Source organism: Idiotropiscis lumnitzeri, chromosome 13 (assembly GCF_059441095.1).
Source record: "Idiotropiscis lumnitzeri isolate Australia: NSW breed Sydney's pygmy pipehorse chromosome 13, RoL_Ilum_1.0, whole genome shotgun sequence".
Taxonomy (NCBI): Eukaryota; Metazoa; Chordata; class Actinopteri; order Syngnathiformes; family Syngnathidae; genus Idiotropiscis; species Idiotropiscis lumnitzeri.
Genome location: NC_142403.1, coordinates 15,077,532 through 15,094,894, shown reverse-complemented (window position 1 = coordinate 15,094,894; position 17,363 = coordinate 15,077,532). Strand labels below are relative to the sequence as shown.

Here is a 17,363-nt window from a genome sequence, read left to right as displayed (position 1 = left end):
TTTTTGTAACCATTGTTTTAAAACAATCTAAAATGTTAACCGTTAGCACAAAGAGGAAGAAGAAAAAAGCTAAAAATAGAATCAATTCACAAAAAAAAAAAGGATGATTTCAGAGGGTTTGTATGTCATTGTGGCCAGGTTGACGACTTTTTCCTTTTGTGTTTGTGTTTTAGCAGGATGTCATATATTAACTGTTAAAAAATTGGCACAAATTCAACCAAAATTAAGTCAAATAAAAAAAAAGGGTGTGCTTTTTTTTTTTTTTTGCGATGCTTTTAGAGGGTTTCCCGGCACTATATCAAATTTTGCCTGATTAAATAAAAAAATGTAAGTACATATTTTTAGATAGGGATTTCAAAAAGTTAATGTTGAGGCCTGTTTAAATTAATTTAACTGTGAGACCATGAAGTTGTATGAGTGTGATCTATGATTCTGGGGGGGGGGCGACTGGAACGAAGAAGAACAACTTGCTGTGTGTCTGTGGCTAAGAAAAGCCCAATTTGTAGGTGACTATCAGTCATTTTCATAATGTATATTGTCTTCTTTTAGGCTTTTGGTGTCGCTAACGGCTAATGTGAGGCTTTAGCTTGTTCATCCGCTAGCGTTAGCCTTTTTAGATGGATGTTCAGAGCATGTTTTTTTGGGGGGGGGGTATTTGTTGGATTGATATGTTGTGAGTGTAGATGATGATCACATTTTTACACAAATATTTCCATGTGCTTGAAACTGTGCTACTAGTTAACTGCACCCTGTTGATGTTAAAGAGGCGTCCTTGTTACTAATGTCAAAACACCTCATTGGCGGAAATTGATTTTTACCGGTGGACAATGACGATTCAAGCTTAAAGGTGACATGTCGATGAGTCGGTACGAGCTGTCGTGTCTCATTTCTGAAAGCGTCTTGTTGGTCCTCGGAGTCTGTCTTAGCATTTCCTTTGCATTCCAAACCTGAAGAGGATTTGACTTTAGACTGTTTCACTTGTGCCGCAGGAGTCAGGGGATAAGTGCGGGAGAAATTTGCGGCTTTCTTTTGTTTGGCCGTCATGTCGCCCTTTTTGAGGGTGGCTTGGCGGGGGTGGGCTGACAGGGCATCTTTGAACAAGTGATTAATAAGGACACTGGAGAAGCCGGGAGAGAAGCCTGTTTGTTTTGATTGCATTTTCATCGGCCGCCGTCAGCAGACAATGGGCCGGCCCTGTTTTTAGAGTTGACCTCTGAACCGGCCCCGTCTGGAGGTCTTTAAGTGGAGGCTGGACAGCCTTCGCCTCGGGCCGACTGAGGAAACTGGACACCCGTGACCAGACAAACAAAAGGCATCTGTCACTTGACTCTCTAAACCTTTTTCAAACACTTAAAAATAATGCTAATTTTCCTCATTAAGGTCTGAGTGATCGCCCAAAATTTGGCTTTGGGATTTTTCTTTTTTTTTTTTTTTTTTTTTTTAATGTCAGTCTCCACAGCCGGTTTTACTCAGCAACAATTTGACCAACAAAAAAAAAGTCTCAAGAAGTGATGAACAAAAAGACTCAGAAAGTCTGCTATTTTAATTTGAAGTGGTCTAAAAAATAAAACAGGAAACTGAAATAACCAAATACCAAATTCAAACCACATTTGCTGGCGCTTCAGAGACATGACTTGTCTGAGACATTTTATCCAATTGTACCAAATTTGTACCATGAATACCTTATGGTATATGTATAAGATATTTTTAACTGGTTCGTCTAATTCCAAATGGGGAGGTGATTTTCAAATGTCCCTGAGGCTAATTGTACGTGATGTACTTTGACCTGGCAAAGGTCAGCAGGTTGAACCACACCTAAAACACCCCTCACACCCCCTCTGTTTCGCTCTTACCCAGCGTCCATGATTGCTTCACATTGTTGTGTTGCCCGTATTTTTCTGGATGGAATCTTGCTTGTTTTTGAATGGTATTTAGTTTTTGCAGTTCTCGCAGTGCTCTTTTCATTTCGCTGAATTCGTTTTTATACACGGATAGTGGAGCCGATCACTGGCCTGTCACTCAGTGACGTGGTGACCGTGAGTGATGGTGAGCGTGAATGGTTGTCTCGATATAGGCTCTGTCACGGACTGGAAACCGATTTAATAAATTAGCTCTGATTGCTTCTCGCTGCATGCAACATGGGGGGGGGGGTTGGATTTTGGGCGTTTTATTATTTTGGAGGTTTGGGAGTTACTGTTTTCCTAATTCTGTTTTTATACACGTTGCTTTATTTATTTCCTTTTTTTAACTATTCAAATTTTCATTGTGCAATTAATTTTGTATTAATATACAGAATTTTGAGACTATACTCTATATTGTCTTCATGCTCATTGTTTTATTTGTTTTTTAGATTTTATTATTTGTTTTTGTTTTATTTTATCGATAAGCTTTTTATTTCTAATTTTATTTATCCGATAAATATCAAGCGATATCAGTTTTTTTTAAGTAATTAATTGCAAAAAAAATCCGTAATTAATTGCGAATAATCACTTTTTTTTTTTTTGGTGAACGATATCTTGGAAAAAAATCACGAAATATTAAGTTTATTTTAAATCATTGACAATTCACAGGCATTTTTCAAACAATTCTCAAAATGTATACATTTAGTTAGTTAATTTTGACACACCTAATATACGTATATATATATATATATATATATATATATATATATATATAGTATACACACACACACACACACTTTTTTTCTTATTTTTGTAATATAATTTTATGACAATTTTTATTGCACACGCTCCATATTATATTCCGTGTAATATATGCATGTTTGTTGACACAGTGAGGGGGAATTCCAGTGGCCCTTTAAATAGTTTGCACTCCGCATTGCCCGTCCAGCTGTACTCATAGCACAAGTCACAGTGGTGGTGGCGGTATTTGGTGTCTGGTGTTTGGTGCTTGTTGGAGGTGGCGGGGGGGGGGGGGGGAATTCTGTGTGTCTCCGGGGAGGGATGTGAGCGTGCGCCACTTGAGCGTCAACAATGGCGGCGTGAGCTGTGAAGCAGGTGTCACCTTTCAACTCATTATGTTCACAGCAAATATTCACAATGGCCGACCGGCTGGCTGGGTGGCATCCTGGAAGTGTGATGACTCGGCGGCTTATTGCTCTTTTATTTTGAAATCCGACGCGTCTGACTGAAGGTGTTTTGGTGTCTCCGCAGACTCCGCGAGCGAAGGGACGGCCCCTTCCTCGCCACCTCGTCTCACGGTCAGGTCGCGCCCAGCGCTGAGATCTTCAACCAGGACGTCGTCAACCAGCTCTTTGACATGCTGGACCAGTAAGTGCAGCCTAAAACACTCACAAAACATTACAATGGAAACTCTAAAGCAGAACGCATATACATCATTTCTTCACATATTTGCAGTTCACCTCTTACAAATTCCCATTTCTTCCTGTTAGCTATTTGAGAAAAAATAAATAAATACTGAGTCACCATTTTTATGCTCTTTCTGAAATGCCACAAGATGGTGCCAATGTTCTGTCTAAATAGGAAAGTAGTACAGCAATTGGTGTCAAAGAAGTATGTTGAAGTGATACATCTTGACTGCGAGACAAGCATTGTGTGCTGAGGAGAAGCCTAGTTTAGCCTGGGTTGTTGGTGGCGATCCAGAGTCTTCACCGCATGTGCGTGCATACGTGATGTTTCAAAATGGAATCGTCCATAAAATCTATTTGAAGCGTAATATTCTAAAATGAGTTTGGAATTAATGAATCCTATTAATACCGTCAGTTCTTAACAGTTTTACTGTACTTCAGAAACAAGGACGCAAACCAGCTTGTCTTTTTTTTTTTAACTACTTTTAAACTAATCAAGTTAAATTATTTTTATAATATATATTTTATATATAGTGAGTTATAGTTGTTTATAATAGAAGATAATTATTCCATTTCATTGTTTTTTGTTTCATTATTTCATATATTTCGTTCATTTTAGTGAATTGACTTTAATTTTGTAATTAATTTTAATTGTATGTATTTATTTGTTTTGTTTTTATATGCATATTTTTTTTGTTCTATATTATTTAATCTGTTAATTTAAATGTAATTAAATTTATTTATTTATTTCGTTTTATTTATCGTTCATTTAATTTTTTTTAATATATTTTATTTAGTTTTTGTATTTGTGATCTTTTTTTTTGGGGTGACAGTGTTGGGGCCAAAAGAGACGTGCAAAGGCAGCCAGGACTCAAAGCACATGTCACGAAATTCAATTTCCTGTTCTATAGTTCACATTCCTCTTCATCTTCAATAGTACCGCATTCATCTTTGGTGACATCACAAACCACACTCACACAAAAAGCCCTCAATTTACATTTTGCCTTAAAGTGATGGCTTGGTCCTTCGTGGACGTAAGTACCGAAAGCTGTTACGCTTTGACGTCTCACCGTCTTCCACTTCTTCTTTTTCTTTTGGACATTAGCTCCTCAATACATTCGGTATTTGGCGAGGTTCCGCCTCACGTCTCGGCGGGGAACACCATCCAGATCAGCATGGACTGCATCACCATGCACGAACCGGACGACACGCTTGCTGTGAGTAATATCGCTTTGTTTTCACAGATTTAAAAAAAAAAAGAAATTAATTAAATTTTTTGGTCTTCTTGTATGAGAATGCGTTCTTTCTGGAGCCGCATTTAGCGTTCTGACTAAGTCCAAATTTAGTTTCACTCGCTATAAACTCGCTTCGCTTCATTTGGATCGATCGATTTTGATGTCAGCTGCGATTTCCTCAGTCAGCGACTCGATGTTAAACGTTGCTATTTCCGATGACGAGTTCCACGATTGGCGCCCATGAAATGAAACCAGCTGCAGGTGACTTTCGCTTTAAGTTGACGGGACTTCAAGTCGTACGACATTCTCCTCACTAACAAAGGAATTTCCCCGGGACGGACTTTGATGCCGAGCTACTTCACGAGTAAGCGTTATCAGCAGATGTTGTCCGGGAGGGCTCGCTGATATGATCTCACCGTGCACTCTGACCCTTGCTGACCCCCTCAGGGTGATGGCGCTGGTGGTAGTGCGTTTGGAGCTTCATATATGTAGCCGATGACACGCTTTGGAAAGTTTCCTTTCCCTTTTCAAAAAGCATGTCAAGATGCTTTTCGCCAATGTTGACACACCGCGAGTCATTGCGCTGCACCGTCAGGCTCCGCCCACGTGCATTGACGAAAATGCAAATGATAAACGATTCGCCATCGGCAATTTGTCATGTGACATGGTTCTAATTTGGTGGCATCTTTGAAGGAGCCATGATTCACCCCAAAATGGCTGCTTCAATCCCAAGTGGTAGCGTCCCCGTGTCTTTTCAGCTGGAGTTTCTTGAGACTTTTTTGTGGGTCTACTCATGATTGACATGATTACCAAATGTCATGTTGCGAAGTTAAATTGGTTTCGGGGGCTGAATTTTGACATTTTTCATGTTTGCCGCTAATTACAAAAAATTTTTTTTAAAAACTTCGCAATTTAGTGTCATCCATCCATCTGTCCGGCATATCTGGTTCAAATTTGTTAATAATTTCACCAAATCTCCAGGTCAAGTTTGTCTTTGAAAATGACTTGAACCAAAATGGCCGCGTTTCCCTGTTTTTTATCCCGACATGGCTTCTTGACACTTTTTTGTGGGTCGATTCATGATGAACATGTTTACCAAATTGTTGCTGATTGAAACCTGCCTCAGGGGCTGAATTTTCAAAATTGTGTCCATAGTTTCCTCTGCTGTGGTCCGACTTCTGTTTCCTTTCAGGGATGAATTCTTGCGACCTGAGTCTGAATTTGCCACCAAAGTGTGAAGTACATTCGAGTTTCTATTTTATAGCGAGTCATCAAATTTTGTTGCCATACTTCCTGTATGTTTTCAGGTATGGCTTCTTGAAACTTTTTGGTGGGTCCACTCATGGTAAATATTGCTCAAATTTGTCTGAATTTTCACAATTTCTTGCAAGCGTTTCAGAGAACAGACATTGGAGACATTTATGACAAGTCATCTAACTTTACACTTGGTTCATATTTGGTCATGCTCTGACAATCCTCTTGGACAAGTTAGTCTCTGGAGTACCCCTGGAAATGACAGAATTGACTTTGGGGGGGGGGATTAGGTTTTATTTTAACCTGTGCAGCTTTTCCGGTCATGACACTCAGGAAATACAAAAAAAGATGACCCTCATTTTGCGAAGCCTGCAAGGAAAGCTGCAGGCTGGGAAACGTCGCAAATATAAATTTGCTTTGTGGAGCTGAGTGATGTTGCCTCCCCCAAGGAGGGGCTGTGCTCTCTTGATGAATGATGACCCTGACCTGTGAACCGCCCCCCCCCCCCCCTCCCCCGCCCCCGTCCTCGTCCCCCTCACCATCCCCGCCTCCCCCCACCACTTCCAAAATGTAAGATATAGTACTTTCTGTCATTTGAAAGTAATGCATTATATTGCAATGTTACTGTCTCACTCGTATATTGAAAAACTCGGCAAACATTTTTGTCATGTGTTTTTTTTTTTCATAAGAAAAGCACTTTAATATTAAACTTTAATAAACATTAATGACGTGATTCAGTAGATTCACATTTTTTGCGTCACGTCAGTTGACGTTATGGTTCTCCTTCTGGCATATGCACTTTGCCCACTTGGGGGCAGTATAATACAGACAAATTGACGGTTACTCCTCAATAAGATGCAGTGCTAAGCAACAATCGTTCTACGTAGAGGATGAAGAATATATGCCTGTGAGTATTAATATATTATCTATCTACATGTGTTGCTCCACCTCTTGTGTTGAAATATCTGTGCCCCCTCCAGCCTCCTTGAGGTGTGCCTCTGTTGAGTCATTAAATGTCAGCTTTGTGTTTAGTGCCCCGGAGGATCTTATTTGTATGGTGGAGGGTTTTATGTTTAATCTGAAATTCCTCTTTTTTTTTCGCCCCACTTGTAGCTGCGGGGCGACAATTTAACACAAGTCCCATCTCTCATCGATCAGAGTGGATTTATCCCCCCCCCCCACGTCAGAGTCTTGTGGTGGAGGTTAAGGTAATGCAAACATAAGGTTGAATAACACTGAGGAATGTAGTGGGAGAAGAAACGTTATATCCTACCCCTCTAACAGCTGATTTTACACATTGATAACACGGGGATCAGCTGTGTGTTGAGTCAAGGGGCGATCGGGGTGTAGGGACGGGGTGCAAGGGAGGGGGGGGGGGTTAGGTGGCGACGATGCACCTTTTCAGAGGTGTGGAGTGGCTCGGTCGTCACTCGGCGGGGGGGGGGTTGTGTTACGTGTTTGCGTTAGTGCTTCCTGGCTCTTCCTTGAGAATATTTTGCCTTTGTTTCCTTGCTTGGGATGGCAGACATTATATTGAGTCAGTGCGCAAATGCAGTAAGTAAGGTCGTGAAACTGCCACGGCAACTGCTGCCAGATTTGTTCTAAACATTTCTGAAGACAAATAGAATGCAAACTCTGCAACTGACTGCGGTCATGGACAGTGTTGTTCCCACTGCCTTTTGCTACTCAAAACAGCAGCACCTACGGAGGCAGGAAACTGTTTCAAATAGACAACAATGATATTAGGTTATAATTTTAATAAGCTCATTCCTTGCCAGTTTGTCATGGTTAGCAATACCATTTAATGAATCGTGTCAGTATGTTTCACAATAACGTCAATGGACTGCGAAGAGCTATTCTTTTGAAAGTTTGATGTCCTGAGAGTATGTAAAAATGTGTGTGTGTGTGTGTGTGTGTGTTACATGGGTAATTACATATAATTACATATATAAATAAAATAATGGGGAAAGTACAGTATGTACAAATAATTTAGGGTTCCTTAAATTATCCCTCCATGCAATCCAATCTTGACCGAGCAGTTGGAAAGTCCAAGTGACCTGCATGAAGAGGCCGACCTTGTTGCCCTTTGGCCAAAATGAATTCAAACGTCTCTCGAATGACTTGAGCCGTGATTCCTTGCAGTTAAGTCAGTGTCTCCAATCAGCAGCCCCACCCGGTGTTACACAGCCTGGGGCGGGCGCCCACGGGGGGGGGGGGGGCGGGGGGGGGGTCAACGCATCAACACTTTCAAGTGTCCGGCAGCCTTGTGAGGGGGATCATTAGCCCACCTAAACAAACTTCTAATTATGGTAAAACAACACTGAGCGGCATCTGCACAGTGGCAAGGAGCCGCACAGTTAGTTGGGATGAAGCGTTTGAACGTTACGTTCATGGCGATGGAAATGTTGCAAGGGAGGAAAAAGATGCTGTTATGATACGCATACTTAGTTGGTTGCTAAATTAGTTACATGCAAATGGATATTTTTAGGCGTATGTGAATCGGAGGTTCTCGTGCATTAATTGTCGCTTGGGGGAGCTCGCTGGTCTGCTAACGAAGCTAGCGTCCGCTGCTGTCGCTCGTTCGGAACGGACTTTCTTTGGGAATTGGTCGGAAGTGTTGGCAGTTTGGTTCATTAGCACACCATTTGGTTGGATTTTCAGAAGACTTACAAAGGTCATGTAGGCATTAGCAGTTCATCAGCGTATTATTTTGTTAGCATTTTTAGAGATTATTAGAGGCTGTTTTTGCTGTTGTTCCATTTTCATTGCATTTTGAAATGACATTTTGTTAGAAAAAAAAGTGTTAATGGTTTGCATTACTAGTATATCATTTTAACGATTAATCAAGAATGAATCAATTAACAAATGAATCAACAATTATTTTTGATAATCGATTAATCGTTTAAATACCTTTTTAAATTAAAATTGTCAAGCAGTAAATATCCCCCAATTTCCGTTTATTTTACGTTGGAAAACAATAATCAACATTTTTGCCTATTTCATACATGTTACAGACCAAACCAGTGACTGAATCGTAAAAAATTGATGTTTTTGTATTTTCGACATTGTCAATTTGAAATGATGTCTTATCTTTAAATAAAGGGATGGAAATTAAAACCTGTTTTTTTTTTTACCCGATTCATCAATTAATCAACCAAATAATCAAACTATTAATCGATTATTAGAATCGGTGTTAGTTGTAGCCTTAATTACTTTATGACCTTCCATTATTCGAAAATTTCAAGTAAAAAGTCCGCTTTAATATTATCTGTTTATTTTACCGACGTGATTTTCTTGCCATATGAATTCAAGTACTGCGGACCATGTGGGACCTGCAAAGTCCTAGAATTTTTTTCCCCATTATATTTAAAAAAAAAAAAAAAACATTTCATATTTTGAATCTAATTTCAAAATGTAAAAGCTCTGAAATCGTGGCAGTTTTACGTCGAGGTGCCACTTGAAGCCGATGTAATGCATTCAAATCTCAGGTTGTCTCTCCCTCCCATTGGGATCAAAAGTACTTGAGGAGTTTTTGGAGAAGCCGCAGCCTCTTCCCAGGATGGGCGTGGACTCAGGTAGCTCACAGGTAAACCTTATAACCCCCCCCCCCCCCTCCCCCACTTCCACCATCACGCTATATAAGAGCCCTCCCATGGATTCTTTAGGAGCTTCTTCTTCTTCTGGTACTTCTTCTTCTTCTCCTGGCCCTTCCACGTTGCTAACGAAGCATCCCGTCTAACCCCCCCCGACCACCACCACAACCGATTCAGCGTCATTTGCGCTCCGTGTCGAGTAAAGATTTTTCAGGGGGGAATCCTGGAGCCGGTGGAGCAAACAGCAGCCGCCCTGCTCAATCTCAGCGCCAACATGTTGTACTTGGAGACGGGCACCAGTACGCCCTACAGCGAGGTAAGCGTTCAGGTTCACGGGCCTCAAAATTGAGGGGATTCGCCACACACACACACACACACACAAAAATAGCCCAAATTTTGGACAAAATTGGATTTCATTGTATTGAAATGAATTTTTTTGTCGTTGGATTTGTGGGACCAAAGGAATCGGAATGTTAGCACGCGTGGAATGTAAACACTTGGATGTGTGGGCAAAACGGCGCGCGTTTAAATTTCAAAGCGTCAAATGAGAGCTTTTTTGTTTTGGTACTTCTGGACTGTTTTTTTTTTTTTCCTGATGAATATAACTATACTTTTCACTTTTTGCTTTTGGTTCTGCTGGGAAATAATATTTTGAGGGGGGAAAAAAATCTGCAAAAACTGGAGGCAATTCTATTATTTTTTTTGGTGATTCTACATATTTTAGGATAAACCCTTGCATTCTTTTTTTGGGGGGGGAATCCAAAATGTTTACAAAGTCTTGTCTTTGTCATATTGATTTTCGGAGAAGTTTTTGCATCTGTCAGACTCAGCTTTTGTACATAAACTGGACTTTTGAGTTATTTCATTGCCGTTGTGAAGTTTTTGGAGAAAAATAGATGGAAAATTCATTGATGGTCATTTTTTGGACGTATTTTTTTATTTTTTTATATCAATAGCTTCTGACTCTATTTTTAGTGTCATTTATAATTTAGATTTTTTTTTAGGCAAGGGAAACCACACCTGGAAAAAATACAACTTATACATAAGTTTTTTTTTTTTTTATCCATTGAATGTCATTGCTATGATTTTTTTTTTTTCATTTGTAGCTTCTACTAAGATGGAATATGTCATTTCCAAATTATTTCGGCAACCTAAACCACACCTTGAACAATACAACTTTGGGTGTTTTTCTGCTTTCCATTTGAGAATTTTTTTTTCTTTAATCTGTTGAAAGCGGATTTAAGGCGTTGTTACTTTATTTTATTTATACCAAACATTTTAATTTCTTTTGGAAACAACTTAATTTTTTTTTTATTCCTGACACGTTTGCTGTCCAAAGTTTACAAAAACTGGTGAAAATTTCTTTGAATTTATTGTTGCTTTTTTTGCATTAGTATCTTCTTTCGTATTCTGTGCAACTGTCGCCGTTGCGCCGAAAATCAAAGGAAATGAAATCGTTTTGATTACAAAAGTCAACATGAACCACGTCTTGTAAAGAGCAAACAAAAATCAGCTTTTATTTTGCCTTTTATTTTTGTGTTTGTAGCTTGTGTCTGTCTGTCTCTGCCACTGTAGCTTTTGTATATAAGGTGGAATCGAATGTCATTTTGTCGTTTGGATTTCTTCTGGCAAACAAACAAACAAAAATAACTGTGTTTTTTCCAACGTTAGATGTTTATTCCCGCCCAAGTTGCTTCTGTCGGGCTCGCAGCCTGAGCTTGTCTTTGTAATCTGCAACTTCTTTGGGCTGCTGGTGTGTGTTTGTTTGGGCGCGAGGGGGTGTTTGCGCGTGTGTGTGTGTGTGTATGTGCGCGTGTAAACCACACCTTGAAAAACACAGCCTGTGTCACCATTTGATGGAATTTTTTGTTCTTCGATGCTTCCGCATGTGGAAAGTTGTGATTTATTTGGTGTGTTTGCGTGAAGCACACTTTATTGTGCACTTTTGTGCTGCAAAAGTGAAAATGCGTTGGAAAAGGAGTTGCTGATTGTGGAAAAAGCAATCACGGTTACTTGGTACAGAAAGTAAAACGCTGTGATTGATGTCAACGCGAGCCACTGTTGTGATTTTGACAGTCAGTTGAGTTGTTTTTTTAATTTTTTTATTTATTTTTTTTGCATACAACGAGTTGTCTTGCTGCAGTCTTTGGTGCAAGCGTGAGGCCCGGGTCGCAAGGGTTATGATGATTGCACAGCCAATATTTGGTTGTGTATATCTTCTCATTCCATTGCACTTTTTTCCGGAAGGCGGATATCGGAAATGTCTAACTGGATAGTTTCCCAGAATGTCGTCATTTCAACTGTTATTATTATTATTTTTTTTTTAATTTAATTTTCAGTCCCCAAGATATGCATATGAGGAATTTGAGTACCCAACTAACTGTGATTATTCAATACTATTCCTTTGAAATGTTATATGAATATGGATTTTAATCATATGCATCATCTATTAAAACATATAAGTTTATATTTGATTACTTATTTAAATGAGTTGGATAAATAATAAATAAATGAGTTATTTCATGTACTTTTTTTACATCCCCGAAATATGCATCCAGCAGCAGGCTCGTTGTGGATAGCGTAATCTCCTAAATCATACTTGAATGTTTCAGAAAACACATGCTCATCACCAAAACTTCTGATCTTATTTTTTTTCCCGTGACTAACCACATGGAGTCACACCTCAAATTAAAGGTCTGGGCGAGGGCTTTGCAGGGCTGCCATTATTTTGTCAATACGCCCATATACCGTTAGCGTAGTTGCCCGAGTCAGATTAGAATGTATCCAGAAAATGAGAATAAGTAGATTTTTTTTATTTTCAACAAGCACATTGGTATATCTTTGTATTGTTGGTTACAAAAGGCATACACTACGTGTTTTTAATATTTATTTATGTTTTTGGTACGTGGGTGATTGCGGCGGCATTTAGCAGGTGTGTGGGGGTCACTGTCTTTCAACCTGTTGTTAAGCAAAGCGGGTGGTGTGGGGTGGGGGTCTTTAAGTGGTGTCCGGCTCAATCCCACCGCAGAGCCAAGGGGGATCGTGTTGCAAAGCCAGCACACACACACACACACACACACACATCCACACCCCCACCAGCCCCCTTAGAAGCGGACAATGCGAGCGTCCAGGGCTGGTAATTGCTGTAATGGTGTGTTGATGTTGATACAATCACCCGCTGCCATAGGTGCGGAGAGACCACCACCTTTACCCGTCCTCGAAAACACCACCCTCCTCCACCCAGACACACCTCCTTATTGACCCATCACCCAGAACCCCTGCAGCCACTCATGTCAAGTCGTCTTGAATTCCTGACGGATTCCAAAAGTGTAACGTGTGCAATGTGTGATCTTTTTTTTTTTTTTTCAGCAAAAATTGGCAAATAATTGATACCCGCCCCAAAAATGTTGGCGATTTTGTATTATCGATACCACAAGATGTCAGCAAATCACTTTTTGGGCTGCACTAAATGAAGCTTGACTTAGTTCCTTACAAAATTATACCAAAAGCCTTTTTTTTTTTTTTTTTTATTTTAGACAGTGGATTATTTTTATTAGCTAGTCTCCAAAACTGTAAGCAAACGTATGTGGTGATGCAATTTTATGCTAGTGGCTATGTTCTGAGTGAGTACACACAATTTTATGTTTGTAGTGATGCTTGACAAAGCTACAAACATTTGACAACAAGTAAAATCTGCGATATAGAAATAGCCAATTTCAATACTCCCTTGGCATGTTTTTATTGCAATGATGGCAAAAAATTTTTTAAAGATATGAAACATACTTTTAAAAGAATCGAAACGCATGTAAACACATAATTTCCAGAAAGAGAGCTAGAGAAATGATTCAAACAAAATTATTTTTATATTTTATATTTTTACAGTAAAGAGCTGTTATTTTATTCCAAACTAATAAACTTAACTTATCATCCCACTTATACGTCAATAATCATGCCCAAATATGTACTTAAAAAAAATGAACCTTTGCTTTGTGTTGTAGGCATAAAAAGCAGGATTACAGAAGATAACATTTCATAATTTTCAACCAAAATGTGGCTGAGCAGGAGGACTTCCTGCGTTCATTCTTTTTCCCAATTTATAAACAAAATACTGTATTGCCATCTGGTGGTCAACAGTGTAATTACACTGCAAATCAAAACTTGTTTACTACCTGTACAAAAATAATTCTCCAAATGAAGGCACCATGAAATCGTGACAGCGTGATGGATCAATGTTTGTGGCTATGTTGTCAACAATTTTGTGGATGTGGTGACGAGGTGGCTCATGATCAGCGTAAGTTGTTGTGTTTGGTCAAAAAAGCTTGTGTCCTGCATTCGGTTTCGTCTATGCAATTCGAGCAAACTTGGTGACCTTTCGAGGGAAAAAAAAAATTTAAAAAAACCCAAAAGGCTTCTGAGCCTGTCAAGGGTCTTGATGTACGTTCCCACTTATTAAACGGCCATTATGGCGCAGTCACATCAAGGGGATTTTTTTATTTTTTTTTATTTTAATCAAAGGCGTCATCCTGATTTCCAGTCAATTAAACAGCAAATCCTTGATGACCGGGCGCTTATTCCCAAGAATTCCGACGCCTTTTCTTTCTTCCCACTGATATTTGATCATGATCGCCTGTCGCTTCCACGTCATCCACCAGCATACACACCCACCCCCGCTACCAGGCGAGGCAGTGATGTCACTCATTCGGGGAAAAAACGGAATTGTGTAAGAAGGATTCCTGGCTTTTTTTGCGGACTTTTGTGGCGATGAAGTCGACATTTTCACACCTTTGGTTGGCGTATCAGAAGCTCACGCTTCTCTTTTTGGTGCATTTTCTCCATTTTTTTCTGTGTTGCTGTTGCACAGTATATCAAGAATACCATAAAAGGGTTGAAAAATGCCATCTTTTATTGTAAAAGATGCCATTTCCCACCTATCTTTCCATGTCTGTGACTTTTGGAATAGCAGCATAGCAAAAAAAACACCTTTTACATTTGGAAGATGAAGAAATTAGATTTTAGCCATCATAGCGGATTTAAAAAATACAAAGTAATTGAAAAAAAAATAGCAACACTTATGAAACTCTCCCACAATACCATTGTGCTTTGCTCTATGTGTGAAATAAAAAATTGTGTTTATTCCGGACGAAATACTTTTTTTTTTATGTTGGCTTTGGTCCAACTGGACGACTTTATCGATTTATGTCGTGAAGATGAAATTCAAATTGTAAAATTACTCTTGTGTTTTTTAGCTATTGGCTCTTACGGTACCAAGGCTGGATTTCTATCAATTCTTTCCGATTTTGAGTTAAAGAGTTTGAGAATGTTTTGTTTAACAGCAGTTAGCTGATCTTCTGATCTCCGTGGAAGGAATTTCTGTGTGTCAGTTGCAGAACAGTAAAAGAGCCTAAAATTGAACCCTGCGGGTCACCACAAGGCAAGAGGTGGATGAGCAGTTGTCACCCCTGAAGTTGTTTAGGTATATACTGTGGGATGGCCACACTTTTTTTTTTAAGTGTCGCTGTTTCATAGAATCAACACAGATGTGGAAAAAAGGCGAGAAAGAGACATCTTTTATAGGAGGGGTTCTCAAACTATTTCGACTAAGTACCATCGAAAAAAATTGTTTCACCATCATGAGCGACATTAAAATTCTGAAATAGTGGCCTTACTAAGTCCATCCATCCATTAATAAAAAAAATGAGCAAGATTTTTTTTTTTTCCTAAACTTAGCAGTTAACTATACTGAAAAGAAGTGGCTGTTCCGTACAAACGACACCAACACCAAATTGGTTGGGACAAAGTCAACACCTGCACGGCCTGTGCTTTTGTGTGCCCCAGACCCTTTTAAGCGGCGCTGTTTCCGGAGCTTAGCGGGGCCTCGTCGGCATTTTGACCCGCATCGCGCCCGCACTCAGATGACCCCGTTGCTGTGATGGCGATGTGTGCGCTTTCTTGTGTGTCAAAGCAGAGTTTCATAAGGGTCCGCTAACACCTGGCCAGTTAGCGGGGAAGGGGGGGGGCGAGAGGGAGAGACAGCTGTGGTCATTCCGGGAGGGGCTGGAAATAAATCCAGGACAGATTGATGGCCGCCCCGGAATGCGGCGCTTATAAAAGGAACGGAATGGCTGCGTTTGAAGACGGATATGTTTTGGATCTTTTATCTCCTGGAAAGTGCGGATGATTAGCAGCGTTAGCCATTAGCACCCAAGTGTCTTTAGCACTATTTAGCTTTGATCTTTTGCCAGACTGTGTGGTATATTTGAGTGCACAGGTGTCACGTAATCCCTCACTGCTCCGTATTGAATACAAAATACAGCACATAAAGATTAAGGTTGATTTAGAGATCATTTTGGGTAATGACATAGGCAAGTATATTATTAGAATATTAAATAATAATTCTGTATTTCCCCCTCGGGCAAAAAAAAATGGCAACACATAGCATCAAAAATTGATGTTAAAAATAAATTCCATACAATGAAGCCCCATCTATTCATATCTTACTTGCTAATTGCCTGCAAAAATCTGACTTTGCGAAAAAAAACTTGTTAGGCACTTATATTATTAGCATGACGAAATAGAAAATACTGAGAAATGTTGAAGCTCATCGTGGATTTAGTCCCACGTTTGGTCAAATATCCTTTCGTTCCGACTTCATTGCCATCAAGAGTCGTGTAATATTTGGTGTATTCTTTTTTTTTTTTTTTTTTGCGCGATAGTCTGAGTCCAGTTTACATTGCCATTACTAACTGCTGACAACATCAACACATCATCCTGAAATCATGTTCAATCGCTAAATTAGGATCCTGAAAAAAATCGATTTGCGCTGACATGCGGCCTCTTTTGCTAGCCTTAGCAGCTAATGGCTAGCAGCTAGCCGCTAAACGAGTGCTGATATGGCTTCCAAGAGCCATTGGGCTACTTTTCCATTCCTACTGATCAACTTTTTTTTTTTTTTTTTTTTTTACAAATCAAGCTTACATGAATTTTAGCCACCAAAATCACTATTGTGGTTCTGACATCAATTTGTCCCGTCATCACTGTTTCCATTGAAGGAAATACTGTTTGATGCTATGCACAGTTTTAATTGAAGTCAAAAATGTTGACCAAGTAAATTTGAAAACCAATTGTTGTCTTTCCCTTAGTCTCAGTACACCAATCTGGGCCTGTTGAACAGCATGGAGCAAAACATCCAGAACGGAGGCTCCACGTCCACCAGCCCGTACAACACGGAGCACGCCCAGAACGGCGTCACGGCGCCGTCGCCCTACGCCCAGCCCAGCTCCACTTTTGACGCCCTGTCGCCTTCGCCCGCCATCCCGTCCAACACCGACTACGCCGGCCCGCACACCTTCGACGTGTCTTTCCAGCAGTCTAGCACGGCCAAGTCGGCAACCTGGACGGTGAGGCGGCCCATCTATGAATACCTGTCTGCTGTTTTCATTGTGTAGCCTGTTTCAGATAAAGAACCAATCAGCAATCAGATCATTAGATGATGTCAAATTTGTCTGACAAAAGTGTGTGGCGGGTATATACAGATTCTGTAGTCGTTTGTCGCTTTCATTGTGTAGCCTGTTTCAAACACAATCAACAGCCACATAATTAGAGGATGTCAGCACCTGTCTGACAATATCTTTTCACGTCCAAGGGCATGAAAGTTAGAGGCAGGTATATACAAACTGCTTTAACATTTAGTGTTTTCATTGTGCGGCCAGTTCCGAGCCAATCAGCAATCGTAAAATGAGGTAACATCAACGCTTGTCCGACAGCTGCTTTCAATACAACAGCGAGAAGTGGGTGGCAGGTATACAGATGCCGCTCTGTATATTTGTCATTTTCATTTTGTAGCCTCCTTCACACAGTCAGCACAATAACTGCATGAGAAGACTCCCGCCCCCCCAGTCCGATTTTTGCATTCAGTAATCAGATAAGTTCAGTGCTTAATGGACTGTCACTGAA

The 17,363-nt window shown here is 40.0% G+C and overlaps 1 protein-coding gene across 7 annotated transcripts in view; it reads left to right on the top strand.

Annotated features, from left to right (window-relative positions):
* tp63 (tumor protein p63) overlaps nucleotides 1-17,363 on the top strand; it is a 64,574-nt gene that overhangs the window by 30,691 nt on the left and 16,520 nt on the right. For 4 of the 7 annotated variants that reach the window (XM_088312747.1, XM_088312746.1, XM_088312748.1 and 1 more), the window contains 3 exons: nucleotides 3,174-3,290; nucleotides 4,434-4,545; nucleotides 16,550-16,807. In XM_088312747.1, coding sequence (XP_088168873.1) covers nucleotides 3,174-3,290; nucleotides 4,434-4,545; nucleotides 16,550-16,807 — 487 coding nt within the window. Of the gene's footprint in view, nucleotides 1-2,995; nucleotides 3,018-3,173; nucleotides 3,291-4,433; nucleotides 4,546-9,502; nucleotides 9,727-16,549; nucleotides 16,808-17,363 lie in introns of those variants that run through there. The other 3 variants (XM_088312753.1, XM_088312752.1, XM_088312751.1) reach the window with 2 other exon arrangements.